This window comes from Drosophila melanogaster, chromosome 2L (assembly GCF_000001215.4).
Source record: "Drosophila melanogaster chromosome 2L".
In the NCBI taxonomy this organism is placed as follows: Eukaryota; Metazoa; Arthropoda; class Insecta; order Diptera; family Drosophilidae; genus Drosophila; species Drosophila melanogaster.
The window spans coordinates 568,277-595,871 of NT_033779.5; the positions used below are offsets into that span (position 1 = coordinate 568,277).

General features: G+C 47.3%; 6 protein-coding genes and 1 long non-coding RNA gene across 14 annotated transcripts; 4 read left to right on the plus strand and 3 right to left on the minus strand.

Moving 5' to 3' along the window:
• Positions 1 to 63: 63 nt before the first annotated feature.
• On the plus strand, positions 64 to 4,631 carry Sf3b1 (Splicing factor 3b subunit 1). Of its 2 annotated transcripts, none has more exons than NM_001272908.1 (3): positions 64 to 157; positions 323 to 1,014; positions 1,072 to 4,631. In NM_001272908.1, exons 1-3 carry the CDS (start codon positions 130 to 132, stop codon positions 4,372 to 4,374), a joined length of 4,023 nt encoding a protein of 1,340 aa, NP_001259837.1. In that variant the 5' UTR covers positions 64 to 129; the 3' UTR covers positions 4,375 to 4,631. The 2 variants fall into 2 exon arrangements, with proteins under 2 accessions (NP_001259837.1, NP_608534.2); NM_134690.4 differs by having other exon boundaries at positions 1,072 to 4,440.
• Positions 4,632 to 4,756: 125 nt separating this feature from the next.
• On the minus strand, positions 4,757 to 5,988 carry Ipk2 (Inositol phosphate kinase 2). The gene has a single exon (NM_134691.2). The coding sequence runs from the start codon at positions 5,857 to 5,859 to the stop codon at positions 4,930 to 4,932; it is 930 nt and encodes a 309-aa protein (NP_608535.1). The 5' UTR covers positions 5,860 to 5,988; the 3' UTR covers positions 4,757 to 4,929.
• A 26-nt stretch (positions 5,989 to 6,014) lies between these two features.
• On the plus strand, positions 6,015 to 7,458 carry cold (coiled). Of its 2 annotated transcripts, NM_001272909.1 has the most exons (4): positions 6,015 to 6,079; positions 6,358 to 6,422; positions 6,504 to 6,814; positions 6,868 to 7,458. In NM_001272909.1, the coding sequence occupies exons 2-4, from the start codon at positions 6,365 to 6,367 to the stop codon at positions 6,958 to 6,960; spliced, it is 462 nt and encodes a 153-aa protein (NP_001259838.1). In that variant the 5' UTR covers positions 6,015 to 6,079; positions 6,358 to 6,364; the 3' UTR covers positions 6,961 to 7,458. The 2 variants fall into 2 exon arrangements, with proteins under 2 accessions (NP_001259838.1, NP_608536.1); NM_134692.5 differs by lacking the exon at positions 6,015 to 6,079 and having other exon boundaries at positions 6,232 to 6,422.
• On the minus strand, positions 7,435 to 8,620 carry Ptth (Prothoracicotropic hormone). Of its 3 annotated transcripts, none has more exons than NM_001298621.1 (3): positions 8,238 to 8,620; positions 7,805 to 8,128; positions 7,435 to 7,746 (listed from the first exon to the last, which is right to left on the minus strand). In NM_001298621.1, exons 1-3 carry the CDS (start codon positions 8,322 to 8,324, stop codon positions 7,501 to 7,503), a joined length of 657 nt encoding a protein of 218 aa, NP_001285550.1. In that variant the 5' UTR covers positions 8,325 to 8,620; the 3' UTR covers positions 7,435 to 7,500. The 3 variants fall into 3 exon arrangements, with proteins under 3 accessions (NP_001285550.1, NP_608537.3, NP_001303304.1); NM_134693.3 differs by having other exon boundaries at positions 8,238 to 8,274; NM_001316375.1 differs by having other exon boundaries at positions 7,805 to 8,274.
• A 589-nt stretch (positions 8,621 to 9,209) lies between these two features.
• Pph13 (PvuII-PstI homology 13) lies at positions 9,210 to 11,273 on the plus strand. The gene is made up of 3 exons (NM_057982.4): positions 9,210 to 9,757; positions 9,879 to 10,144; positions 10,208 to 11,273. Exons 1-3 carry the CDS (start codon positions 9,717 to 9,719, stop codon positions 10,972 to 10,974), a joined length of 1,074 nt encoding a protein of 357 aa, NP_477330.1. The 5' UTR covers positions 9,210 to 9,716; the 3' UTR covers positions 10,975 to 11,273.
• Positions 11,274 to 15,263: 3,990 nt separating this feature from the next.
• On the minus strand, positions 15,264 to 26,409 carry Gsc (Goosecoid). 3 transcript variants are annotated; one of them, NM_057601.3, is made up of 3 exons: positions 25,312 to 26,409; positions 23,996 to 24,357; positions 15,268 to 16,169 (listed from the first exon to the last, which is right to left on the minus strand). In NM_057601.3, the coding sequence occupies exons 1-3, from the start codon at positions 25,928 to 25,930 to the stop codon at positions 15,903 to 15,905; spliced, it is 1,248 nt and encodes a 415-aa protein (NP_476949.2). In that variant the 5' UTR covers positions 25,931 to 26,409; the 3' UTR covers positions 15,268 to 15,902. The 3 variants fall into 2 exon arrangements, with proteins under 3 accessions (NP_001303305.1, NP_476949.2, NP_001137762.2); NM_001316376.1 differs by lacking the exons at positions 23,996 to 24,357; positions 25,312 to 26,409 and adding an exon at positions 19,554 to 19,771 and having other exon boundaries at positions 15,264 to 16,169.
• lncRNA:CR46148 (long non-coding RNA:CR46148) lies at positions 19,772 to 20,508 on the plus strand. Of its 2 annotated transcripts, none has more exons than NR_133063.1 (2): positions 19,772 to 20,303; positions 20,371 to 20,508. It is a non-coding gene; the product is annotated as a long non-coding RNA:CR46148 (long non-coding RNA). The 2 variants fall into 2 exon arrangements; NR_144661.1 differs by having other exon boundaries at positions 19,872 to 20,303.
• Positions 26,410 to 27,595: the final 1,186 nt, after the last annotated feature.

Consider the following 27,595-nt stretch of genomic DNA (forward strand, 5'->3'; position numbering starts at 1 on the left):
ATCGAATGTTTCCCGATAGCTGCTAGTACGATATGATATGTATTTGGTCACACTTAGACCAGGCGCTATTATCATCTGGTAACACTGGTTTTACATGTACGCTCTTCTCTTGGTAAAGTTTTTATAAAAATGGAAAATATTCCGCGAACACATGAAGGTAAGCGATATAAACACTCACGGTGGCAAACCACCGCCATTGCCAAAACGTAAATATACTATCTGCGCACCAAAAGGAACCGCACACACAAATGGGGATCGACCGGTTTTTCTGGCTGGTGGTCTACTATGAAAATCAAGTATCTTTACCTATTTTTACTCACAGATATCGAGGCACAGATCAGCGTGATCCAGGAGAAGAAGACGGAGTTGGCCAAGACCACTGCCGCAGCAGCCGGCGTGGGATTGCTGGACAGCGGAGGATTCTTCGACAGCGACTTGTACGACGATGATGCCGCCAAGGGGAAGGGGCGTTACGAGGGGTACAACACCTCCATTGCGGCCAACGACGCCGAGGAAGTCGATGAGGATGAGGACGACGGCTTCCCCGTGCCCCAGAAACGCACCACGTACACGGCGCCGGCCTCCGTGCTAAAGGACGTGACCCAGGGCAAGGAGGATGTGGATCCCATGGCAGACCGCAGGCGTCCAACGATTGCCGATCGGGAGGATGAGTACAGGCAGAAGAGACGTCACATCATCATTTCCCCAGAGCGAGCGGATCCCTTTGCCGATGGCGGGAAAACCCCAGATGTGGGCTCTCGCACCTACACGGACATCATGCGGGAGCAGATGCTGAAGGGCGAGGAATCTGAGCTCCGCCGAAGAATCCTGGAGAAAACCAAGGAGGGAACTCTGGTAAAGACCGTTACATCGTCGTCAACTTCAAATGGGGACCTGCCTGCACCAAAGGACGGCGGCAGAAAGCGAGGCAGATGGGACCAGACGGTCAGCGACAGCTTCATCCCGGCCAAGATGGCCACGCCAAGCAGCGCAGCTACCCCAACTTGGGAAGATGTGAGTATTCTGGGAAGTATAATGGATGATATAATAAAATATTAATTTACTCCGTAGAAAACTCCTGGAGACCACCGTTGGGATGAGACTCCGGGTCACAAGGGCAGCGAGACGCCAGGAGCGACGCCGGGACTGGGCACCCGCATCTGGGACGCCACTCCGGCCCACGCTGTGACCCCAGGACACGAGACTCCTGGACACGAGAAGTCGGCCCGTCGAAATCGCTGGGACGAAACCCCGAAAACAGAGCGTGAGACTCCCGGACACAGCGGATGGGCCGAGACTCCAAAGCCAGATCGCACAGGCAGTGGAGGCGGCGCGGAGAGCATATCAATCGAGTCCACCCCCGGGGCCTCCAAACGTCGCTCTCGTTGGGATGAAACGCCCTCGAATGCTACGCCGGCTATTACTCCTACAAATGCGAGTGCCATGACTCCAAATATGACTCCCAGTATGACGCCACATGTGACTCCGGGACATGCTACTCCCATGCTGACGCCCGGAGGCAGTACTCCTATCGGAGTCAAGGCAATGGCCATGGCCACGCCCTCTGCGGGAGCTCTGGCTGCGATGACACCAGAGCAATTGCAAGCCTATCGCTGGGAAAAGGAAATCGACGAGAGAAACAGGCCATACACAGACGAAGAGTTGGACCAAATCTTTCCGCCTGGTTACAAAATTCTACCGCCACCAGCTGGCTATGTTCCACTGCGCACTCCCGGCAGAAAGCTGATGGCCACGCCTACGCCAATTGCTGGCACCCCAGCCGGTTTCTTCATCCAAGTGGAGGACAAGAATGCCAAATTCATGGATAACCAACCAAAGGGGCAAAATCTCCCCTTCATGAAACCAGAGGATGCGCAATATTTTGACAAGCTACTTGTAGACGTGAACGAAGACTCTCTGTCGCCTGAGGAACTCAAGGAGCGCAAGATAATGAAGCTACTGCTGACCATCAAGAACGGCTCGCCACCAATGAGAAAGTCGGCCTTGAGGCAGATTACGGACAAAGCAAGGGAATTCGGAGCAGGACCTTTGTTTAACCAGATTCTTCCGTTGCTTATGTCGCCCACATTGGAGGACCAAGAGCGTCATTTATTAGTGAAGGTAATTGATCGTGTTTTATACAAACTGGACGATTTGGTGCGGCCCTATGTGCACAAGATTTTGGTGGTCATAGAACCGCTGCTGATTGATGAAGATCACTACGCTCGCATAGAAGGCAGAGAAATCATATCCAACCTGGCCAAGGCCGCTGGTTTGGCCACCATGATCTCTACTATGAGACCGGACATTGACAACATCGACGAGTATGTACGAAACACCACAGCGCGTGCCTTTGCCGTGGTCGCTTCAGCTTTGGGAATTCCCTCTTTACTGCCCTTCCTAAAAGCCGTTTGCAAGTCGAAGAAATCCTGGCAAGCGCGGCACACTGGCATCAAAATTGTCCAGCAAATTGCCATCCTGATGGGATGTGCTATATTGCCGCATCTTAAAGCTCTCGTGGAGATTATCGAGCACGGACTAGTGGACGAGCAGCAGAAGGTACGCACAATTACAGCCTTGGCCATTGCTGCCTTGGCAGAGGCAGCCACTCCGTACGGCATTGAATCCTTCGATTCCGTGCTAAAGCCGCTTTGGAAGGGTATTCGCACGCATCGCGGCAAAGGTCTGGCCGCCTTCCTCAAGGCTATTGGCTATTTGATTCCCCTGATGGACGCCGAGTACGCTAATTACTATACGCGTGAAGTGATGTTGATTCTTATCCGCGAGTTCCAGTCTCCAGATGAGGAAATGAAAAAGATTGTACTAAAGGTGGTGAAGCAATGTTGCGCCACCGATGGTGTGGAACCGCAGTACATCAAAGAGGAGATTCTTCCGCACTTTTTCAAGTTCTTCTGGAATCACCGCATGGCCCTGGACAGGCGTAACTACCGCCAGCTGGTGGACACCACCGTGGAGATTGCCAACAAGGTGGGCGCCTCTGAGATTATCAATCGTGTGGTGGATGACCTGAAGGATGAGAACGAGCAGTACAGGAAGATGGTGATGGAAACAGTGGAGAAGATCATGGGCAACCTAGGAGCAGCAGATATCGATTCGCGCTTGGAGGAGCAGCTTATCGATGGTATTCTCTATGCCTTCCAAGAGCAGACCACTGAGGATGTGGTGATGTTGAATGGATTCGGCACCATCGTGAATCAGCTGGGCAAGCGAGTTAAGCCCTATTTGCCCCAGATTTGTGGAACGATTCTATGGCGGTTGAACAACAAATCCGCGAAAGTTCGTCAGCAGGCGGCGGATCTGATCTCGAGAATAGCGGTAGTGATGAAAACGTGCCAGGAGGAGAAGCTGATGGGACACTTGGGCGTTGTGCTTTACGAGTACTTGGGTGAGGAGTATCCCGAAGTGTTGGGTAGCATCCTGGGTGCCCTGAAGGCCATCGTAAACGTGATTGGAATGACCAAGATGACACCTCCTATCAAGGATTTGCTGCCTCGTCTTACACCCATCCTAAAGAATCGTCACGAGAAGGTGCAAGAGAACTGCATTGACCTGGTGGGACGAATTGCAGATCGCGGACCTGAGTATGTGTCCGCTCGCGAGTGGATGCGAATTTGTTTTGAGCTACTGGAGTTGCTCAAGGCCCACAAGAAGGCGATTAGGAGAGCCACTGTGAACACCTTTGGCTACATTGCCAAAGCCATTGGTCCCCACGACGTGCTTGCTACACTACTGAATAATCTCAAGGTTCAGGAGCGTCAGAACCGCGTGTGCACCACAGTGGCCATTGCCATCGTGGCCGAGTCTTGTCGACCTTTTACCGTGCTCCCTGCTCTGATGAACGAGTACCGAGTGCCCGAGCTCAACGTTCAGAATGGTGTGTTGAAGTCACTCTCTTTCCTGTTTGAATACATCGGAGAAATGGGCAAGGATTACATATACGCCGTCTGTCCACTTCTGGAAGATGCCCTCATGGACCGAGATCTAGTCCACCGGCAAACCGCCTGCTCTGCCATCAAGCATATGTCACTGGGAGTGTATGGTTTCGGCTGCGAGGATGCTTTGACCCATCTTCTCAACTACGTGTGGCCCAACATTTTTGAGACGTCCCCCCATCTCGTGCAAGCCTTCATGGATTCCGTGGACGGTTTAAGGGTGTCCCTGGGACCCATTAAGATCCTGCAATATACGCTACAGGGACTTTTCCACCCCGCTCGCAAAGTGAGAGACGTTTACTGGAAGATCTACAATTCGCTGTACATTGGAGGTCAGGACGCTCTGATCGCCGGCTATCCGCGGATTACTAATGATCCCAAGAACCAGTACGAGCGGTACGAGTTGGACTACACGCTATAAATTGTAATAGCTTATCTGCTAGTGGTAGGATTCTCTAAGATACCAATATATAAATCCAAACTATTCAAACCATTTGTTCTTAATTGATCTTTCCTGCCGTAAAATACAGAAAATCATTGGATCTTCAATTATTACATGAATAATCTCTAATCGTAATCGCATGACGACTTCTATTATCTTTAAACAGATAAGATAGATTTATTGTTTGTTTGTATATGAAGTAATATTACAGAAAGACGAATCATGCCAATGCGCATCCATTTCTCATATCCGTGGAATCATTTCATGGGAAATAATTGCCTCGCAATGAGTCATCATCATAGTCCCATCTCGCACCTCTCATTCCCATTCACAAATTCGATTTGAAGTACATACACAATTTCTAAAAAATCTGGTTTTATTCTACGTTTAGAGTAGCTCCGCCCGTGTTCCTTAAACGGATGGGTATCTACTGTGGACTAATCATTTGGCTTAGACGATAATACAAAAGTGTCTCATTGCAATGAGATTGGAACTTCTACTACATCTTTGAGTGGTCTTGGTCCGCTTTGATCATCATCGGTGGAGTATTGATTGGACGACTTCTATCAGGCTCTGGAGACCGAACATGTAGTTCTCGTCCGGCAAGCCCTGTTCTGCCGGGTAAACATGAGCAAAGTCGATCATTTTGACCCGCACCCAAGTGGCGGGGTCATCATCATTTTGGTGGTAGCCGTTTATCAACGGCTTTGGGGGATCAGCCAGTCTTGAATAGTCGTAGCAGATGAGCAAAGAACTGGCATAGAAATGCAGCAGGCGCTGCCGTTGAAACCACGCTAGGATCTCCTGCAGCTGGCGGAGTACTTCCTTCAAAAGCAACTCACAGCCCGCTCTCCTGCTCTTGGAATCACTTGTGCTGGCATTGAAAAACAGGGCCATAGTTTGCTTGAATCCCTCCACATTCAAGCTCTTCCCGTAGTCCTTCCCGTGGCGCAGGATTGTGGTCTCCTGAGTGTGCTCCTCCTTGGGAAGGTACACTTGGAATCCCGGCAAGCAAAGGCCCAGCTTTTGCTTGCACATAACGTACTTGGCCTCCTCAACCTTTCGTTTGTTGGGCGAGGACTCTGGATCCCAAGTTCGTTTACCCATCTTCACGTCCATGACGCACGGCTTTGCGTACGATCGCGTGAGGTCTTCCAGGCGCAGGAACGTGCGCTCGCGCCGATTCACAACCAGTTTTAGGGGGCCGTAAAACCGGGGGACGTGACCGCGGAGCAGCGCCAGGAGGTCATTATCACCTGAAGCACCTGCCTCTGCGAGTGACTCATAGAAGCGCAGCTCCCGTTCGCCGCACTCCGGCTTCCCCAGAGGCTTCAGTACGCATCCCGCCTTCGAGTCCTGCAGAAGACCCACTGCCTCCGCGTTGCTTTCCTCGAATGTGTGACCCGCAACCTGTGTCTTTAGCTGGCGAAATCCCTCGGGAAGCTCCTGATCACTCTTGGCCATGACGGCGCGGTAGTAGTCCAGTAGTCTGGTCCAGGAGCAGCACCTCTGAAGGCGGCAATCGGATTGCCTTTGCAAATGTCGCACAGAAAACGTAGCGCGCACTTACCGCTCTGAACCAGTGATGACTAACCGGCTGGCTACCCGCCAGGGTCTGGCCTTTTTGGCGGGAACATGTTAGCAAGATGCAATCATTTCAAGGCGACAATGAACTATTAGCTAGGTACGTTAAAAAAATTATTATTAATTCTTTTTGGTTTATAAATATTTCAAACAACGTGTCTCTCAATTATTTATCCACTTAAAAGTTATTAATAAGCAAGCGCCACAGGTGGCAGCACTTGGCCATGTTTAGTGCTGCAAAGCGCCTTGAAGTTGGTGTTGCAGAACGCGCGTTCTTCTAATTTGTTGCTAATGTTTTTTTGGGAGTGGTTTTGTTTGTTAATTTGACTTGTTTATTTACTTTGAGCTTATCGGCTCCGATTGCGTTAATTACTCCAGATATACGATGAAATCGTGGGAGATAGCTGTGGTGCTAGTCGCCGCTGTTTACTTGTGTTCGCAAGGTAAGTTTCATTTTTGAAGCCCGACTTTGGGCCACACCTTTAAAATATTTAGAACCTCTCGAATAAATAACATATTTTTAGTAAATTTCGTGGCCGGTCTGGAGTGCTATGTCTGCTCCAACCAGACGGGCAACACGGAGAAGTGCCTGAACACCATCAAGACCTGCGAGCCCTTTGAAAACGTCTGCGGAACGGAGATCCGCTGGGGATCCCAGCCGTACTTCTCGGAGGGTGCTCTTAAGCAATACTACGTGTCCAAGAGGTGCATGACCAAGGAGCAGTGCCAGTCCAAGAGGAAGCGCTATATGCAGCTGTACTGCACCCACATCTGGTACGAGGATTGGGCGTGCAACGAGTGCTGCAAGGGAGATCGGTGCAACTACTTTGTCATTGTGGGTAGATAGTACATTTAACTGGGACTACCAACTAATCGGAATTGTTACAGAGTGGCGCTCCTTCAAGACAAGGCTATGGTGTCTGTTTAACCCTGCTCACCGCACTATTAGGACTTGGATCTTGGCTCATTCCACGCTCTTAGCCTCAAGAGCCTTTGCTATACCAAGCACATTTCGCTTTTTGTATTATTTAAACGAAGCCGTCCATAAGCTAAGTAGATTCCACACTCCATTTAAAACTACACCGTCAAAGTGCCTTGACTCAGTTGGGAAGTAATGCCATTTACTATCCTGATGCCTTGCGAAGCGAAGTTTCTTTTCTAATACTTTACATTTTATTTGTAACAAAATTGTTTCTCTGGATTCAAGTTTTTTAGATTTTTTACGTTTATGGGACAGTTTTTATACTCGTGCATCAATGACAACAAGAGCTATTTTGATTATTGCTTTATTTCGAATTTTGCTGATGAATACGAATTGCATCCACGACATATCCTAGACAAATTATCTAAGAGAAAGCTCAAACATGAACATTAAGCTACATATAAGAATCAAAAGAATGCCTTAAAAATAACAATCTGTTTCATATCGAATCTCTCCCACAATAAAGCAACTTTGACGTCTTTTTGGCGCTTTAATATACAATTAATTCACATTCACGATAGTTGCTCACATCCTTTCAATCACTTTGTGCAGAAGCAGCCGGCAGTTACGGTGACCGTTTTGAACTGCCAAGGTTGATCCTTGTTCATCCACGAATAGGGGTGATCGGACTGAGAGGTCTGTGCCAGGACCTTTACCTTATATTCCAGTGGCCTGCAATTGGATCCATGCGAGCACTTGGCCAGATCCCGACCAGCGCCCGATTCGCAAACGGCATTCATCAGAAAGCGAGGGAAGTGCAGACCACCCAGATCCACGAGCTCATTCTGGGAATAACAAAATAATTATAAACATCTGACGCGGCTGAATGGTATCCCAACGAACCGTAACTTTGCAGTCGCAGCCTGCGGAATGGACATCATTGCGTTTGGTGGTCACCAGATCCTCATAGAAATCGTTATAGTACATGGGCGGCAGCTGATGGGGCATGACCATCGCCATCTCTGTGGGATGTGGAGTGCTGGGACTGAATCCGAATAGGGCACTGAGCATTTTCGATGTACTGCGATCGGGCTGCTGCTCCTCCGCGCGGTGTTCCAGACTCCTTAGACCCACCATCTCGTCCAAACCTTCATCGCTGGCGTACTGACTGGCGATTCCTTTATTTGTCAGGCTAAGCAGCGCCATTGCCATAATGGAAATGGGCAACTTGGAACGGAAGGGTTTTAAAATGAATTCAGTTCGGAGTATATCCTTGTGCGCCCTCCTTTGTAATTTCGTTTCTATATCTTTCGGCTCTCATCCAGATGAAACTTACCCACGGCATCATGCTCGATCTGTGCCTGACCAGCGCTGTACTCCTTCTGCAGCTCTGGCCAAGGAGTCGCCATACTTTTATATCCATTTAGGACAAAAGCCGCCTCTCGGATTACCTTTTGTGCCAGAGATGAGAGCAGCAGCATCCATTACGGTTCGTCACCTGGACAGGATGGAACAATGGACTCCACAGTTGACACCACAACAATGGCAAGCCATGCCAAGCTCAAGTGGCCCGGCTGATGGGGTTGAGTCCCTCGGCTATTTATACTCCTCTGCTGCTTTCAATGCTTCAATGGGGGAAATGGCTTTAAGGCCTCAAGTGCCGGCAGAGGTGGAGAACTTTGGGCGGTGGGAGTAGCCAAAAGAAGCCCACTGACCCAGACATGTGTGCAGAGGCAAAGGGCAATCCGATCTCCTCCCATCGATAACGTTGACCAGGGTGGGTTTCTGGATTTTTGGTTTCCGAAACGGCTCCGAAACTTTTTCCATAGCATACTTTTGAGTGAGGAGCTGTGGGAAATGCAATTCCGATTGTATTTTACTTGTCGGATTTCCCCCAAATGGATGACATTTCCGTTTCATGGTCTTGTTTAAAGAATATTGTTTTTATAATGTGCAAAGGCAGATGAATGGTAAAAATAGTGGTTTATAGTCTTATGTAGAATTCTTAAACATTTTCCAGCTATGCACATCCTCCGAAGGCACCATGAGTTGCCATAAATTATGAGCTCACTATGTCTCCCACTTGGGCCAGTTTGGGTGAGGAGCACCGCCACTGGCATAACAAGCCCGGCTAGAACGACTGTCCAAGAGGCTAGACCGGGTCAGACCTCTTAGGCACATAGTATATACCCCTGTTCGTAGGGAGCCCGCGAGTGTGCGAGTGCCAGTGGACTGTGGTCGACTTCTACGGCTTCTGTCGACGGACAGCACGCACTGTCACTGTTCCCCGTGGAAATCCAAAATCCTCCTCAGTCGAATTCGCGTCGTCGAGGCAAGAACAGTGCCCGTGCCACAAGGTTGGACATGCACAGCTGGACAATCTGACATCGCTTAGCCATCAGCAGCTACATAGGTTCGAGCAAGGGAAGTCGGGACTTGGAATCGGAATCAGAATAAAAAACCAGGAGCGGAGGAGATGCAGATTCCGCTGGTGGGCGACTTATGCTGAGCTCCGCAGCTGCCTGTCTCCAAAGACTTCATCCGTGCTTTCGCCGTTGTTGTTGTGCAGTTTTTCCGCCGTGGAATTTGTCGAAGCGGAAAAGCGAGAAGAAGCAGCGACGCGAAGCCCTCGAAGTGTCGACGAAAATCGTTAAAAAATAGAAAAACACACGGCGACTATGTCACGACGCGCTTGAAGAGCCCCATCCTCGCTGAGGGAGATATTGAGATTGAGCGGGATCCACACCTCAGTGGCCACTACTCGCCACCCACTCCGCCAACGTCAACGTTCACCAACAGGAAGCTCAGGATTCGCATGGACAAAGGCACAATGAAGCGCAAGCAGCGGAGATACAGGTATAGCAGATACATTCGAAATGTACATATATCGCGGTATAAATCCAAAAACTGGACTAGTTTCATAAGTATCTACTAAAGCTATAGGTGCACTAACACTAGTTTTCCTAATGATCCGCAGAACCACATTTAACACACTGCAACTGCAGGAGCTGGAAAGGGCGTTCCAGCGGACACACTATCCGGACGTGTTTTTCCGAGAGGAGCTGGCCGTGAGGATCGATTTGACGGAGGCGAGGGTGCAGGTGTGGTTCCAGAACCGGCGGGCCAAGTGGCGCAAGCAGGAGAAGATCGGTGGGCTTGGCGGAGATTATAAGGAGGGTGCGTTGGATCTCGACGTGTCCTACGACGACAGCGCCGTCCTGGGCCAACTGGATAGTGCGCTGGGTAAGAAAGGATATCTCTGTTACCTATCAACCCATCGCTAGTAATGACCCATATTGATTTCAGGCGGCGGTGGAACTCTATTGCCGGACACCCCACCGCAATCCTCGAACTCCCTTGATAACGAACTTAAGGCCTCCTACGGCACGGGGGCCATGTCGCCCTCTAGGCTGTCACCGAATATATTTCTCAACCTCAACATTGACCACTTGGGACTGGAGCGGGGTGGCAGTGGCCTCTCCATGGAGTGGTCCACATATCCTCCGCAAACGCAAGCGCAGACACACCCGCAGATGGACTCCGACAATCAGCTCCAGCAGCACCCGCCTCAACAGCATGCATCCGATCCGATTCACGCCGGGAGTTCGAGTCATCACCAGCAGCAGCAGCAGCAGCACCAGCAGGAGCAGCACAATCCCCAGCTTCATCCGGGGCTTGAGTTTGCCGCCTCATTGAGTTTGGACATGACCGATGGCTCCTCCGCCTACGACGAGATGAAGTTTCTCAGCGTGGACGTGGACCAGTTCACGATCGACAGCTTCAAGGCGGACTGCATTCTGAGCATGGAGCAGTCCCAGATGCAGGCCTACGGCGGTCACTCCCAGCTGGTCGGATCATCCAATGAACTGTGCCTGGACGGGATTGGCATGTCCTCCTTTGGCATGGAAGAGGGTGAGCCCAAGTCGCCTCCCTCTCTTTTGGTGCTGGACAAGTCGCTGCCCTCTTTGAGCATAGGCGTGGAAGGAATCGCTGATCTCGTGGAGCAACTGCATCATCACCAGCATGAGGGCGGCCCAGTGGGCGGTGGTGTCATCACTGGCGATGTCATGTGAATCCAACTTAGGCGAATTCTCAGTTTCTCAGCGGTAAACTGAAGTGCGAAACCTGCTCTAGTTATATTCTTGTTTTCTAGTCAATGTTAATGTCTAAGTTCAAGACCCAACAAGGTCGCCACACTTGACTACAAATATTTGGATGGTTAACTTACAAAAATTTTAGTACTAAATACTAGTTTATCTGAAGTTGTATTACTTTAGTCCTGGAAATGTGTCTTGATAAATAGCAAAGTGGTTTACATAAAGAGAACCTGTAAGTTTATAACATTTGAAAACAACGAGAATTGTTGAAAAAGAATATTTTTCGTAGTGTACATTTGTGAATTTCGAAACATTCGAATCGAATCGAAACGAAACGGAACGGAACGGGTCCTTGACTACGAGCACGGGTACCTTTTCTGGCCAGGCTCAGCCATAGCTTCTATGGATTCCGCATGTGTGTGCCAAACAAAGGAACCCCCCCCCCCTACGCCCCTGCCACGTCCCCTACCCTCTGCACACGCCTTATTTGTGGCTCGGATTAGAGGCAAGCTAGTTGTGCGATTTGAATGGATTTCGGCTTCCAGTGCTGTTTGTTCGGCAATAACATTTGCTTTGCTTTTTAACAATTACCAAAGACCGCTCCACGCTCCTCCCTGACCTGCCCACTGGTTGGCTGTAATTTCCATTTACTCCTATTAACGAGGATTTCTGTAGCTCCTGATCCTAAGCATCCTCAACGAACAACTCCTACGCTCCATTAAGTGAAAAGCTCACAGCAGAGATGATAAATATGGTGAAATTTAATGAAATTGTCAGTTAGTTCTAAAGTACTACAATAGATATGCTATTCTCATTACACGGCGAGATCCAGATCACATGAGGGCATCTCGCTTGATTAAGACTCGTCCGGTTTGGCCAGAAAAGCTGGCTGGAATTAAGCCAGAGGCTTGAGGGGAATGGAGCGGCGAAAGGCCCGACAGAGGTAAGGATTCGATGCTGGGGGCACCCGGCTCAGCTGGCTTAACACCTTGGCGAGCTCCTTGTGGATTTTGCGAGGCCAAGGGCCACCCAGAGACATCCAGTGGCCACCCCGTCCTCCACACCGCCCCTGCTCGGATGCCATTTTCCAGCTGACAATGACAAGGACAATAAGCTAATTGAGGCTGAGGTGGCTGTGTATGGAGATGGGGATGTGGATGTGGATGTGGATGCGGCAACGGGCGGACAGGCCGCAGACTCAAAAACCCAACGGCACGCTCGGCTGGCCAAAAAAGTTCATTATCCCCAGCCGAGGGTGACATGGCGGATGGCCCTTGGATGCGGATGCGGATGAGGATGCGGATGAGGATGAGGATGCGACCGGTTGCTATTGGATAATCTTCTGTTATGAGGCCGCGCAACAATGCGCACTGAAATTCGGTTGGCTTTTTTCGAAAGTGATTGAAGAGAGGAGGAGGGCTGCTAAAAGATTTGATACTGGTAACAACTTTTAAGTATTTTCCCAACTCTCTATACATTGGACTTCTCGGCTGCCTGGCCTGGTCTGGCCATCTTATGGCTGCTGCTACTGACTGGCACATTTAAAATTAATCGAAAATCTTTTCTCCGGTATTATTTCGAGCACTCGCCTCTCGGGGCTGTGTGCACAAGGACCACAAACTTTAATCGATAGTCAAATAAGCGTCGGTCCTCCGAGTAGCAAAAGGGGCAGAGTGGAGGGTGCGGAATGATTCAAGGGATACCAGCCATGTGTGTGGTACACATGAGGACATCCTGCGAGAGAGCCGAGCTGAGAGCTGCTCCTTGCTCGGCTTTTGTGCTGTAATTTCTCTAACGTTTGTTTATATTTTATATCGAATGCGCCCCGGGCCGCATAAACGCAATAATCGCACATTTTATGGATTAAACTCACCTGCTTCGCCTGCTAATCTACGGCAGGATTCTTGCCAGCAGCCATGACGTGGGTCAGCCACTGGTACTGGCCGGGTGGGGGAGGGTTAGAAAAATCATAACGAAATGCTTTTGATGTCCTGCAACCAAATAATCCAATCAGAGTGTATAACATATCCCCATGGGTTTCCTCGCAACCAAAATTCGTGGATTTTTCCAATATACTATAACATAGGTAGTTATTAAGTTATAGTTATTGGTGACTCAGATAAAAAGGTAATTTAGAATGAGTATCTTTTGGTTGCAAATATCTTAAATGAATATTACTGGCCAATCCCAGTGCCGGATCACTGCAACCTGTCAAGGCAACGACCTTAATCCTGCCCTGCAGCGGTGCTCCAATGTCCCATGGTAATTCCTCGACCAGCCCAATCCATTCCCAATTAGACGATCCCAATTGGATCCGGATCCGACACACTCATGAATCGCAGTCGCCTCCAAATGAGTTATTCATTATGCATATGCCCCTGATCCCTGCTCTACTCCCTCGGCTCCCAGGGCCACATTAAATAATGAAATATTAAAATCGAATGCGACTGCAATGACTTTGTCCGCTCGCCGCCCTTTTTCATTTGGATTGCAGAGAGGTGTTCATGTGAATAAATTGCAATTAACAATATTTTTATTTTAACAAACGAAATGTGGGAGCCATCGCCTCCCCCCCCCCCTCCCGTGGTTTCTATAAATAAGAAAAAAGTCGGGGAGGGCACATTTAATTAAAGGCAAATTTAATGGGTAAATATTTCATATGCCGCATGTATGTATGTATGTACATGCATGCAGATGCACAAAGCGCGATTCAGAAAAGTTGTCGAAAAAATGATGTAAAAAATGCTATACATATATATTAATATTCTTCTTCTTTGCAAAAATACACGTAGAAATATGAGTATAGACACGTATTTACCCATATGCAGTTAATAATTATATCATAATATGAATAAATATGTAAAAAATTAACACATTAAACACATGCTTATTCTGAAAAAGTGCACACACTTATTTGAAATCACGGAAAACCATTTGCTGTACATGGAAATTGTGGGGAAATCGAAGGAGGTGTGGAGGGGGGTGTGTGTGTGGAGAAAATGGGTCTGCGTGTATATTAAATTTCGTGTTGATACAGAACAGGAACGGAAAAAATTATGCGAAGCGTGCACTGGAAAAACAATGGAAACACGAGAACGGTTCGAAAAAAAAAAAAAATCAGAAAAATTAATAGAGTGCAAATATTTGTAGATTTTTACACGAACTATTAACGGGCAGCAAACAAAACCCGACGCAAAACCAGAAGCCAGAAGTCCAGGATCCCGGATTCGAGTTCGGGATTCGGGATTGCGGGTAACTCGAGATCGTATCACATACATAGGCCTATGCAAATAGAAGGCAGGAATGACTGGGCGCAAAATGGCGACCGAGGAGCGGAGTTTCAACTAGCGGAGAAGGAGCCAAGTCGGGTCAAGATAGAATAAATTTGAATTTAAATTTGGCCATCGATTCGAGTCGTCGGAGTCTCTCACCTGAATGGACCTGAACTTGCAGCTCCGGCTGCGCCAAAGGAAAATAACAAGATGGAACTTTGGCAAAGAGAAAAACAAAAAAAAAGAGGGGAGGAATAACAAGCTGAAAAGGACACAATACGGCCCAAGCGAGACAACTTGTCAGTCAAATTTGGGGCGACTCAAAAGCTGGGGGAGGTGAAGTAAGTCAAACCGAGAATAATTTCGAGGCAGTTCCTCCAGAAACTGGAAAATATCTAACGAAACACTTTCGAGTTGGTAGTATCTGTGAAAGTAGGTACATCCCGGAAATTAAATTCTGTACGATATCTTTCCATACAGAACCAATCCCCACTACGGTAGCTGTATCTGTATCTGTATCTAGGCAAATATATCTTTTGTATCGCCAGCACACCTAAAGTGATTCGCTCTGTGCAGGAGATGATTTGAGTGGTTTTTCCATCTTGTTGTGGCACGACCCCCGACCGATTCGCAATGCAAGAATGAAAATGGCCAACAGATGCCGGCAGAGGACATGCAGATACATCTGCCGAGGAGCGGAGAAGATGCGATTGCACATGGATTGCCCGGCCCCGTGCTTCGCCTCTCCAGATCCTTTGTGTGGTCCGTGTCCGTGTTCTAGTTGATTGGAGGCGAAGCCATCAAAGTGACCATCGAAGCTGCTAACAGGCTGACCGCCGCCACCCACTTGCCATTTTCCTGGTCCGTTTGCAGTTAGACTTGGATCCCCATTACCATCTCCCATTTGTGGAGTGGCAGGTGTGAAAGCTTCTCGCCGGGTCTTCCCACTTATCATCGAAGTTTCCCGACCAGAGTTAAACGACTTTCCGGCACTTTTGTTTGACTTTTGGCGAGTTTTCGGTTTATTTTCGGTTCTCAATAAGTTAGTTTAAGTTTAACATTAGAATTAATCGTTGGAGGAATGACACTTAGCTTTCGTGTAGTATGGTATGCTGGCTTATTTATCAATACGCTTTATGCAGACTTGACTGTATATAGATGCAATAAACTTTGGACTTGGACACAGGACACGAAACAAAGACCACAAATGCATTCACCCTCTAGTTTGGTACATTACATTCGCGCACATACACGTTCACATTCACATACATTTAGGTGACTGTACAATTTTACTAAATATAATTAAGATATTTTCTAGGTCTCCCTCCTGCTTATCGACTTACAACCTAGTAACAAAAAGTGCTTGAAAATGGGCTTTTGTCTATTTACAAAACAAAGTATATGAGCTAGGACCAATATCGCCGGGCTCTTTGAACTTTTAAATCCAGTTTAAGTAGTCAGTCGTATACAAATTTAATAAATAAATAAGGATGTGCAGCTCAGTAAACTAGTTTAGTTTAGTTTTATATATAGGTTTCCCTTTAATTTACACAACATACACTTAAATCACTTCCTAACAACCCCCACTTCCATGGCTATCGTTCCATATGTACACCCAGTGCCACGCCCCTCTTAGGCCACTTCCAGGTCGGATGACTCGTCGGCATCGCTGTACCCATTGGGATCGCTCTTGATGTGCACTAGCTGCGCGGAGTAGTGATCGGATCCGGGGCACTTCACGGTTAGGGATCCGTTGCCGGTGGAGCTGGTGGTGCCGCTGCTGCTGTTGGTGGTGCCGTTGGTGGTGCTGCCGCATTGCTCCTCCTGCAGCTTCCGCAGCCGCTCCTGCTCCTCGCGCTTTTGCTTGCGCCACTTGGCCCGCCGGTTCTTGAACCACACCTGGAAAAAAAGGAGAAACGGTCCGTTAATATTTTTTATTTGAGGAATTGAAACATTTGTCTAATCTAAACAGTTCGCACTTCGTTCTCATTGATATCATTCAACTTCTGAGTTCGCCCCGCTAATTTCATAATAACGAATACACAGATGGACTCAAGGTTCAGTGGTTGGGTGGGTGTTTGGGGTGCTACCTAGGTTACTTGGAGCGCGGGGCTTCAAAAACACTTTCATCCGTTTTGCTCGCGGGAGCTGCCTGTTCTGCCTGCGATTTCCGCTCATAAATAATTTAAGCATTTTTTGCTTGTCCGTCTCTGGTTTTTTGCACTTCTAAGAGTTCAATTTCTCAATTTGGCGCTTATCTTTTGGCCAGTTACCACGAACTCCCACTCGCTTTCCTCACTTTTCCGGGCTTAATGAGATGACTTATTGTAATTGTAATTAATTGAGAATCCAGACAGGGGTGGGTTTTGAAAAAAAGGTGAGAGAATGTTTATGAATTGAGGAGCAGAAGGGCGTACTTTAGGTTGTAAAAACCATTGGTGCGAAAATTCGTACCTAATATCAGAAATATTAACTATTAAACTATAATACAAGCTGAACCTATCTTGAAAAATCCGTATTTAGAAAGAAGTGAAGATAAGTCAGGTAACGTTACCATTTTCATTTTCCGAGCTGAATTCAGTGTGCATTTTTACTTTTAATTAGGCTTTGGCCACGCCCATTCCCCATGCTTTCCATCGTTGGGTCCTTATTCCGCTTTTAACCCCTTGCTTAACCCCTTGACAGCCTGGCCTCGACCCCTGCTACTTAGTTAATTAAAACAAAAGGCGGCTGTGAATTGACTTAGGGGTTAAACATCATCAGGATGATATCTCCGCCTCGCAAAGGGTAGCTATCATTCTGGCGACGAGGTGTGGTGGAGAAGGAGGAGCGGGAATCCCTTATGTGATCACCCTCGTGGACAGTGAACCCATCTGCCTTGTCATTAGCCCCCAAAGCTACCCCAAAAACCCATTCCTCCTGCTTCGAGGGCGGAGTCTTTCTCTCTTTCTCTGCGTTCTCCCAGCGATTCTCTATTTGCCCAATCCGAGTGCAATGGTGAATTTGCAACCCCTATGTGTTTATTTGTCCGTCTGTTTTTTGATTATTTGCTGAATAAATACTGGGGAAACTCGGGGCGAGAGCTCACTGCGAACTGGGTGGGAGGAAAAAGTTTAATTAGAACAATTAGGCAGCGGTGGAAAGTTGATTTTGCACAATGTTATCATTTGGGGAAAAAGTTGAGTTTTCTCTGGGGTTCCGGAAATGTTTATGCAGCAAATCGACTGAATTTGTTGAAACAACAGGGGAAGCGGAAACGGAAGTGGCAGAGGAAAATGAGGAAATGACAGGGAAATGCGCTAAACTTATAAGGCGAGGGGATTTCCTGGGAATTCACATTTGAGAGCTCATTTAAGTTTGCAATAAATTTTGAGTTCATTTTTGCAGCTGTTTTCCGAACATTTGGAGTTCTACTTTTTGTTTCGCCTTGGAAACCTTTGAACTCTGGCAGTTGGCAACGCAATTGAAGTGCTCGCCAAATGTCAGTTTAAATTGCCATTAACATTTATTTCTCGTTTTCGGGCTAATTAGATTTTAGACAGCTCCTGCACCAGCCAAATATTTTGCATATTTATTTTCATAATTTTCATAATTTTATGAGCTTAAGTCATTAAAACAACAGAACAACACACAAACGCGTTGCGTTTTTCAAAATCGCGGCCATGAATATGTGAATTACTCAGCTTAATTATGTCAACACACAAACTAACACGATAATTACCTATGCAACAGTTTTAATCCACAAATTCTAAAACAAAAAAATTCGCATATGGCTGCGGGCGAAAAAAATGTGTGGCGATTTTTACCGCCTGATTGGGTTTTTTCGTCGTTTCCGCTCATTAAATTTTCATATTTTAATTAAATGTTGGCCAGCGAACCGTAATCGCATTGAACCCTAATCCGACGGAACTACCAAATCCGGAGTTCGAGAGCCGTGTGTGCGCGCCGGAAAAAAAGCGCTCGCTCTGCTAATCCCGTAATTTGTACGGCCAACAGAGTTCCGTACCGTCCAAATCCAACTCCCTCCTCCTCCTCTGCCGTTCCACGCGTTTAAAATCTGACTAACGCACAACAATTTGGCCATAACCGCGGGCGCGTTTTTTTCCGCGTCTCGCTGGCTGGCACGCTCGCAAAAATCGCAGTGAAAATTTGGAGAAATTAAATAAACAAAGGCGCAAAAAGTGGTGATCCGAGGAGACGGGGATTTCCCCGTATTGTTTCATGGCCTCAAGAACATGCCGACAAAATGGCGAAAATAGCCAAGGGAATGATTGCATGCAGGCAGAGTATAAAGATACGATATCCCGGATATTTCATAACTTGGAATACAACTATGTTTCTTTAGGCACATCGAGAACGAAATGGTTCATACTGAGCCAGCCACCTATTCTTGCAGTGTATGAGCTGGCGATGCATTTTTTTGGGGCCCAAAAGTGCACAACTTGGCATGCATTGGCTCGCGCCTTGGAGTCGATAGATCTCCGGAACCACTGGCCACTGCAAATATTGCCACAGATTTTTCATCCAAAAGCGCATAAATCGCTGATACCGCAGGAAAGTCGAGGGGCGGTGGAAAGTCCGGGGGCAGAAAGGCCGACGAGCGGCACACATTCGAAACGTGCATGAAATCCATTGAACAAACATACCCACGGCAGTTGATTTTTAATTAACTACAAAAGCGCTTTACGCTCCAGACCCCTCTCACTCCACTCGACGAAAACCCACCGCCCATCGCCCGCCCCTCACTTTTCCCCACGGGAAATTGGGAAATGCAGGGGGCGGGGCCGTTGGCAGACTGACCACCATGATGTGTGTGTTATTTTTGGGTTTTTGGCCAGTCTGCTGACTGCGTGGCTGGATTACCATGAAATGTTTCCGAAAATGCAGTCCATAGTTTCACTGCTATGATAACTTTGCGCTTCGATAATCGCTGCACCTGCCGTTTGAACTTGCCTCCTAATTTTGCCGTGTTTTTCCAGGCCCGGAAAATGTGTCCCGGCAAAAGCCAAAAAACATTGAGAGCGCCAGGCTGGCAAAAAATAAGAACAGCAATCATCACATTTTGCCTGGCTCCAGGAAAGGCTAATAGAAATCGGCAGTCAGGGGTTAAGATGGGGAATTCGAGCAGGAGAGGGCGGTGGGGGGGGAGGTAGAAAGCACAAAATGGCGGCTGCCTTTCGCCAGTCACACTCTAATTAGTGAAAATTGGCAGCACAAGTCGGTTGGAAACTTCGTCACCGAAATGGGTGGCGCTACCTGCACTCCAATTACCATAGAACCAACCTTTTTTGGTAAATTGTTGACGCTGTTTCGTCGTGTTGTTGGATTAAAATCGCGCATCCATGAAAATTGCTCGTTACGCACATGCCCACTCCCTATTTGGTTCAGTGTATTGTGGGGTTAAGGAACTGCAAGCGTTCGCATTAAAGAGCTAAACTGAAACGAACCGAATATCCCCACAAAAACGAAACTGTCTAAACTGTAAAAGTCCAAGTAGGCTTAAGAAAGATCGCGTTAGTCCCTAAATCAAAATACAGAAAATAGTGCTGGAAAACGCGGCACGTGCTCGGGGCAGGCTATAAGAAGAAGAAAAGTCAAAGTGAAAGGAAGGGTGCAAATTAAAAAGCAAATTTCTGTGGTTTAAAATTGAAGAAATGGTATAAAATGATTTAAAACAATGTCGGGAGTTCTGGTTTGTGTTGTGCCTCAACTTGTATGCGCCAAAAAAGAAATATGATCAGGCGGCGAATCGAACAACTTTCCTCGCCGGCAAATGGAGTCCCTGTGAAAGTTTTACTTACATACATACAAATGTATGTAAAAGAAAGGTGTTTCTGTCTATTAAAACAGGAGAAGCTTATGTAAATTTATGTTAAAAGTGTTAACTAAAGTGTAAGGTCAAGAAATCGGCGGCTAAATGCGTAAAATATATGATTAAAAGGAAAAAAAGCAACCCGCTTGTTTGTATGCATGCATGTGTGTGTGACGTGCCAATTTGCATGGCGTTTCGTGCATACAAACATACATAAATATGTATGTAAGTGCATATAAACGGACTTCTTATTGGAAAAGTGTTTATTTTTTGTAATTTTTTTTTCAGTGATTGTTGTGAGTGATTTAAAAGTGATTTTAAAAAGGTATGTTTATAAAAAATATTCTCCGCGTAGTGCAGTTAACCGTAATACTACTGAGAGAAAATGTAAAGAAGAAAACAAAAGAAGAACCGCAAAAATAAAATGGGTGAGTGAAACTTCTTTTTACCGTTTTTATGATTGGGATTATCAGTAAAGCACTTTGTAAAATTTCCCTGAATAAGACATCAAAATGGTGTTAACATACAGTCTGTCATTTGGCCGTATTAAAATTAATGTATTTTTACCCTCAAAACGCTTTTTCAATGTAACCTATTTATAAAATTAATTTTTTTTTATTACTAATCGCCGACGCGGACGACCTTTTAAGAGCTTAGTGAGAAGTGCACCTGTCGCGCCACCTTTCACCACCCACTGCGTTTTTTGTGTAAATTTATGCAGCTTTGGGGGCAATTTCCTCCCCCAGCGATAATATTTGTCTACGGTTACACGCTTCGACAGCCAAAACTGTAAAGCAAACATGGGAAAAGCGTCTGTTCCCCTTGGAAAAAGCCCGCCCCTCCAATCTTTCCATTTTCCATGGCTCGCGGACATAAACGCACTTTGCTGCCCGAGAATTCTCGGGGGATAACTGAAATTTCGCATCCCGAGACTCAAGTGTTTGAATAATGGAAAATTATGAAAAATTATAACAACAGCATTTACGGCGAGTGTGGGGTGTGAGATTTGTGGGCGGAAAGGTTGTTGAGTGGCTCACCCAGTGGGTGGTGGTGATGGTGGATGGTGGGTGGTGGGTGGTTTGTGACCTCGGGTTAAATTAACGGAAATCTGCTGATTCCAGCTCATTGCCATTTTTAGTTCAATTTCGAGGCTAAACAAGCAAAGGCGAGGGGGGAGAGACGTGTTTATTGTGTCTAAGGAGAGACAACAATAACAATAATAGTTATAATACAGAAGCCATATTTTAGTTAATTGCCAACGCAGGTGGGCCCGAAGTAGAAAAAAACCCGATCCCTTTTGAGGCTGAGGCCTCTCAATTGTGCAACTTCAAAGCGGCAACGCTTGAGATTCCGGATGATCCTCGAAAGAAAGGAGGCAGTAGGGTGACAAGCCCTTTTCAATTTTCAATTCCTGGCCAAAACAAAACGACAGTGAGAGAAAACAGCAGACAGCAGACACAACAGAGATCAGTTCACAATGGAGTGATGGGAGTGATGAGTGGGCACATTCTTCTCGGTTCTCCACTCTCTCTATAAGTCTGAGAAGGGGTAACATCAATATTTGTGGAGTTGAGCGATCGAAAGGAGAGAGGAGCACAAATTATGCCAAGCTGATGATTACTAATTTCTTGGCGACGACCGAAGACAAATATTTGAAATGCCCTCCAGCCCAGCCATTCCTCCTCTACATCCCAAGCTACATATATCCCTCCATATCTGGCTGATCGGAGAACGAAATCACCTCGATCACTTGAGCTGCGGGATTAGGCGTATTTGACTTGCACGCACCACAGAAGCCAAGGCGAAAAAAGAGAGGCAGGCGGACAAAGAGAACGGGCTTGTTTGCTCTACAGGTAGAGCTACTGTTTGGCGTTCCAATCCCATACAAACCAATCCGATCCAATCCGGCTCGATCCCAAGCCGGCCGACCCTCGCCTCGAGTGGCTAAATAAAAATAATAATTGTAAATTATGAAGTCAAAATAAGCAGATCATTTAAATGCCGAACGATCCCAGGATGGGAACTGAATAGTTACGAGACGTTGGTCCGGAGCTCTGGTGTTTGTTTTCTGGTACTTTTGGTATGCACTTAGCTATATCTAGACTATATCCAAGCCTAACTAATAGACGTAACTTAGTTGCCATGTTTGGCTTTTGGTGTGTAAATGGGTAGCCTTTGGTACCCAATTGATCATCGACCGAACGGACTCTTTTCCGTTAGAGCATCGGATGTGTAGGCTTCGAATTTGTTCGCTTTTTTCATTTGTTTTCTCTTTTGTTATTGCTGCTGTTTGTCTTAGGCAAGATTTTCAATAATTATTGCCACTTATGGAGCGGCTGGGGTCTTAGAGAGACGGTCCCGAAATCGGGGGGCTCGGAGGCCTCGAGTGGCAACTCTTGGCATGCAAATATGCTAAACAGTAGCAGTCACAAAAGCCGGGGTTCCGAGTTGGAAGCCAGACCTGAAGTTGATTATGCTGCTTAAGTCAATGACGAGCGATGACTGAGCACAAGATTTGCTTGGGGATTGGGATTGCGATTGCTGCCGTCTCTTTCCTCATCCACTTTGCTTGTCAGAGACAAGTTTGAAGTCTCTTTTTGTGTGTTGTATGTTAATTAGTCGCCCCCGTGAGCCAGCAGATTCGAGTCCGCTGAATTCCAATTAGTTGAAGAGCTGGAAAATCTTCCCCACCTCGGCTTTTCATTTGCTTATCCTATTGTAGAACTCCTCCCGCCTAACAACCTCGCAACTTACAACTTACAACCTGCATTCTAATCCGCTTTGGATTCCAATGCTCGCCGCGGGTTAAATTTGTCGCCTAATCAAAAAGCGGGCGTCAATTCGCCTGCGGGTTGAGTAACGCCACGCCTCTCATTATCCTAAATGGTTAGTAATGTTAATGTGTAAGTTGTCTTAGGCTCACGGCTAAACATAAGCCCAAACCCTTCGAGTGTCAACAAATGTCGCACTTGTCCGCCTTCCTGCGCTGCGAAAGGTGAGGGTGAGATGGGGTTGGATGGGTTAGATTAAACATTTGACCGGTTGACAAACATATTGCCAGGGAAACGAAAACTAAGGGGGCCCGGAACCCGGGGCCCGTAGCCCGGAAAGCGTGGATAATCCTCATCAAAGACGCGAAATAGCCACCCATCAATGCACCAAAAATGTGAACAAATTAAATTGTCAACTTTTGTCGTCACTTTCTTCCTTGGTGACCTCTCAATTTGTTTGTTTGTTGTTGGGTTTCCTCGACACTAATGGACTTTGAATCACAATTGCCGATGTTAAAGGGATGGTTCATCCCCCGGGGTGGGATTTACAAGGGCGCAGAAGGCGGAATCCCTGCATATTTACATTACCAATGATACGATTCAGCAGTGGCAACCACCGACGAGCAAATAACCCTCACCATCCGTTTAAACATGCGGTTGTATCCCGAGTCCCATTACCCAAATTAAGTGAATCATTGGGATTGGCATTGTTTTGCTTTCGCCGGCGAAGAAGCCCCTCAAAATGTACGCCGCTGACAACTAAATAAACAAGTAGAAGTTCTCAGAGGGAGAATCTCGCTGGAGAGAATAGAGATTGCGATGCAGATGCCAGAGATTCGGATTCGGAATCTGATTCTGGTTAAGTGGAGTGTAGAGGAGCGGGGGTGTAGCACTCAATTGGTTTCACGCGGGGAATTAAAACGAGCGTGAAATTAGAGCCAAATGTTAAACACAGAGTGTGGGCGGCTGCTAGGAAGAACACAGTGATCAAAAGCTAAAGCCAGGCATTGATTGTTTTTTTGTGGTGACAAAGCGGCCTTAAAAAAATTACTTTAAATGTCTATAAAGTTATGCTTTAAACTTAGTCTTGCCCCCTTTTTTACACCTTCTTCGGCATTAAAAATTAGAAGCTTTAAACTCACCTCAACTCGTTCTTCTTTGAGATCCACCTTGAGGGCAAGTTGCTCCCGGAGCACCACATCTGGGTAGTGTGTTTTGTCGAAGGTGGCCTCCAGTTGCTCCAACTGCTCCTCCGTGAAGATGGTGCGATGGCGACGCTTCCTCTTCGGCGGAGGTCCATGACCCAGATGGCTGAGGTGGTGCTGTCCGTGGTGGTGTGCGCCCAGATGTGGATGGTGGGGGTGCCCATGGGGGTGGTGCGGATGGTGCCCGTGACCCGACAATCCAGCGGCTGCTCCACTCACATGTGCCTGCATCTGAGCAGCGGCCACATGCGCCACCGCAGCAGCGTGCATGTAGTTTGGATAGAAGTTGGGGTACGCCACTGTAGGGAAAACAAAAGGAAAATTCATTATTCCCTGGTTGGAATAACAGTCATATCATCATCATATAACTGGAGAAAAGAGGGCCACGGGAATGGGTGTAAGTGGAATATTCCTGGGTAAATCCTTAAAAATGCGCATAACGAACCGCGCAAAATAAAACTGCCGCCATTTTGGCTTACAGTAGACACAAAAATGGTATCAGTTCAAGTAAAATGTAAAACTATTTACCCTCTTCAGCATATGTTGTACTTGGAAAACATGTAAATATCGTTACGAAGAATATTACAATGATATATGGATAACATATTGCAAAAACGGATCTATTCCTTTGACCCCATCTGTAAACGTATGTGTGGCTTCCGTTTCCGGTTGCAGCAAGCTGGGGAAAAAAGTTGCGACCAGGTTTTTAATATTCATGTCCTGCGGGGGAGCCTTTGAATGAATTTAAGCGGTATTCTGCATAAATCTGCGCCTGAGATCCACGCTCGAATCAACACAAGGCCTGAGCCCATCTTAAAGCCACCCCAGCATCCCGGATTTCCCTGGTTTTTCCGGCCCAAGCTAAGACTTAGAGCCCAATGCAAATCCTCTCACCGCAAAATCGAAGGAAAATGGAGAGGAAATGCGGAATCATCTTTCACGGATCATTGCCTAATTATGAATAATGCCATTCAGGACTCGCTTCGGAATGGGTGTGGTTCGGTTGAGTGGGAGAGGATGAGGATGTCAGGATAAAAGTGGGTGAGTGGCTGAATGGGTGATTCCTGACTGCATGAGTGAGCTGCCTTAAGGTGATTTCAGAGTTTAGATGCATGAAATAAGGTATTTCAAAATGTTAAAATTTCTTTATCTAAAGAACCATCCTTTGAACTGGTTTCGTCTTAAGTTGTCTTCATAATGAAATTCAGCTGAGGGGGCTTGTGCGTTCAGTATAGGGGGATTGATAGACTTACCCAAAAAATCCGAGGGAGAGGCGGCAAAACCGCTCGCCGCTGCAGCCGCCAAGTGACCCAGATGCAGGCCAGGATGCTGCAGCATGGCAGGAACCCTCTGCGGTCGGATGGGACTGGCGGCTGCGCTAGAACTGGAGTTTGAATTTGGCGAGGCTGGGGACTCGGCGCCACTTCTTTTCAGACCCAAACTGATGCCATTCGAGGTGAGTCCATTTTGGTTGCCATTGCTGCTGATGTGGCTGCCTTGGCTTGGAGCGGTGCCTCCACCCTGTTGGCGAGAGCCCAAAATGCTGTCGATAGTGAAGAGAGACGCGGCGGCGGCTCCTCCTCTTCTCTCCTCTTCCAGAATGGTGACACCTGACTGGCTGCCATCATCGGAGGACGGAGTTTGACTTTGGGACTGCTGGTGTTGGGCGTGCTGCTGCTGGAGGACCGACTGCAATCGCTGGCCCAAGTAGCCGCATTGCTGCGAGTTCAGGAGCATGGCGGTGGTCAGGTGATAGGCGGCCGTGTTGCCAGGAGATCGCGAGATCTGCCTTGGAGGCTGCTGCTGCTCGCCGAGATCGCTGGGCGACCTTTTGAGGGTGTAACCCGCCGGCGGGGAATTTGTCTCTACCATTTGTGCCAGCATAGATCCAGCCGGAGGGGGCGTAGGCGGCGGGGAGGGGCTGGGCGTGCTCACGACGGTGATCTTGAACTTGGCCTTCGAGGGCGGAATGTCGGGCGTGGTGCTGGGAGTGGTGGTGGTGGTGCCTCCACCGCCTCCTCCAGGGGTCCACAGTGAGGAGAGAATCTTGAAGAAGTCTATGAAGCTTTCGAGTAGGAAAAAGTCTCTTCCCCACTGATTTTTTTTTAATGAAGCGGCACTTTTGAAGCACTAAGCGCTTTACAATTTTTTTTAATTCAGTAATGGTGGCAATGTTGCGAATATTAAGTCTAGGTTTTTTTCACTGGATTAGTGTGTTTTGATCGATGCCAAGTTCACTAAACCGCACTAGAAACACGCACTGCAATCGCGTCGTGATTTTATATTTTATTATTTCCACAGGTTTTCTGCCACCGGGAACCCTTCTTGTCCGCTCGAGCTGCGAAAGTGTTGTGAGAGCGTTCCGCCCGACAAGTTGTCGATTGAGTAGTCGTTAGGCCAGTTCCTCGACAGATATAGATACAGACTCTCAGATGCCAGATACAAACTCACATCTGCTCTCTCGTTTAGCGGACATTTTTCGACGTTGGCCAATGAAATCGGGGTGAAGCCACGCCCTCAACGCTACCATATTGCTTGGCAATACTCTCTGGCTTTGGACGCCTCTCCCTCTCTCTGTATCCTCCCTCCCTTTTTTGCTTTCCCTCTGTATCTCTTTCTCTCGCTCTAGCTGGTGGTGGTTGATGGTGTCGGGCCCCCATCTTGCAGTGTTCCAGGTTAAAGGCTGGCAGGAGGTCCAGGATAAAGATGGCGCTACAGAGATAATGCCCCATTCACCAGACCCCTCCTTTTCCACCCAATTCACACCAATGCTTCCATGTATTTTTTTGTATTTTTGCGCTCTCTACTTACTTTCTTTGGCCACTGACAGTTATTTATACAGATAAAGTCATCACTGACAGACCCCGCGGCCCCCACAGAAAGAGATAGCTGTCGAGGGAGCGATAGAGAAGGGAAGCGGGTGCGCAGGATATGGCAACAGAAGCTCTCTCGCTTTCACTCAGAGTGAGTAGCAGGGGTAGCATAAAAATGCTGATGGAAATTATGGGTGGCAAAAAGCCTGACGCTCTCTTCTCGCGTTCAGGGGATTCTGATACTCCACTGCCTCTGCTGGCGCCGTATCTTAAGAAGATAATGACTAAATTAATGCTTTTATGTTTCTGGCAACACATAAACATCATTATGCGCTCAATCCGCCCACGGAGAAGCGCTGCTCTTGCTCTTTCTCCCTTTCTGAGCTTTATCTTTATCATCATTCTTGCAGACGTTGGGAGCTTGAAAAGGGTTAAGGGGTGAACGTTTTATGTAGAAAGAAGCACGCTACTACTCGTACATAAAGATGAAGCTTACACTGGAGGGAGACTGGGAGCGCTCATTCAATAATCTACGGCACTTTGGTGACCCTCGTCGCTATTGTTTCACCTCGTGTGTGTGCATAGGAAAATATTTTAATCTAAAGTTTCCACATCAAACATGCCCAAGTGCAAAATCCCCAATGGCCGCCAGGGTTCGTTCCCTAGATATGCCCCCCCTCCTCGTCCACTCGAATGCAGGAAAACAAAAGCTAAGCTACGACTA

What these genes read in the sequence shown, in the direction of transcription:
- Sf3b1 (NM_001272908.1), top strand. Translation starts at nt 130, where the DNA reads ATGGAAAATATTCCGCGAACACATGAAG. An exon ending in TATTCCGCGAACACATGAAG is followed by an intron (nt 158 to 322) that starts GTAAGCGATATA and finishes TTTTACTCACAG; the next exon opens with ATATCGAGGCACAGATCAGC. An exon ending in CTACCCCAACTTGGGAAGAT is followed by an intron (nt 1,015 to 1,071) that starts GTGAGTATTCTG and finishes TTTACTCCGTAG; the next exon opens with AAAACTCCTGGAGACCACCG.
- Ipk2 (NM_134691.2), bottom strand. Translation starts at nt 5,859, where the DNA reads ATGGCCAAGAGTGATCAGGAGCTTCCCGAGGGATTTCGCCAGCTAAAG.
- cold (NM_001272909.1), top strand. Translation starts at nt 6,365, where the DNA reads ATGAAATCGTGGGAGATAGCTGTGGTGCTAGTCGCCGCTGTTTACTTG. An exon ending in TGTTTACTTGTGTTCGCAAG is followed by an intron (nt 6,423 to 6,503) that starts GTAAGTTTCATT and finishes ACATATTTTTAG; the next exon opens with TAAATTTCGTGGCCGGTCTG. An exon ending in GGTGCAACTACTTTGTCATT is followed by an intron (nt 6,815 to 6,867) that starts GTGGGTAGATAG and finishes GAATTGTTACAG; the next exon opens with AGTGGCGCTCCTTCAAGACA.
- Ptth (NM_001298621.1), bottom strand. Translation starts at nt 8,324, where the DNA reads ATGGATATAAAAGTATGGCGACTCCTTGGCCAGAGCTGCAGAAGGAGT. An exon ending in GATCGAGCATGATGCCGTGG is followed by an intron (nt 8,129 to 8,237) that starts GTAAGTTTCATC and finishes TTCCGTTCCAAG; the next exon opens with TTGCCCATTTCCATTATGGC. An exon ending in GCTGCGACTGCAAAGTTACG is followed by an intron (nt 7,747 to 7,804) that starts GTTCGTTGGGAT and finishes TGTTATTCCCAG; the next exon opens with AATGAGCTCGTGGATCTGGG.
- Pph13 (NM_057982.4), top strand. Translation starts at nt 9,717, where the DNA reads ATGGACAAAGGCACAATGAAGCGCAAGCAGCGGAGATACAG. An exon ending in CGCAAGCAGCGGAGATACAG is followed by an intron (nt 9,758 to 9,878) that starts GTATAGCAGATA and finishes AATGATCCGCAG; the next exon opens with AACCACATTTAACACACTGC. An exon ending in CCAACTGGATAGTGCGCTGG is followed by an intron (nt 10,145 to 10,207) that starts GTAAGAAAGGAT and finishes TATTGATTTCAG; the next exon opens with GCGGCGGTGGAACTCTATTG.
- Gsc (NM_057601.3), bottom strand. Translation starts at nt 25,930, where the DNA reads ATGGTAGAGACAAATTCCCCGCCGGCGGGTTACACCCTCAAAAGGTCG. An exon ending in CTCTCCCTCGGATTTTTTGG is followed by an intron (nt 24,358 to 25,311) that starts GTAAGTCTATCA and finishes TTTTCCCTACAG; the next exon opens with TGGCGTACCCCAACTTCTAT. An exon ending in TCAAAGAAGAACGAGTTGAG is followed by an intron (nt 16,170 to 23,995) that starts GTGAGTTTAAAG and finishes CTTTTTTTCCAG; the next exon opens with GTGTGGTTCAAGAACCGGCG.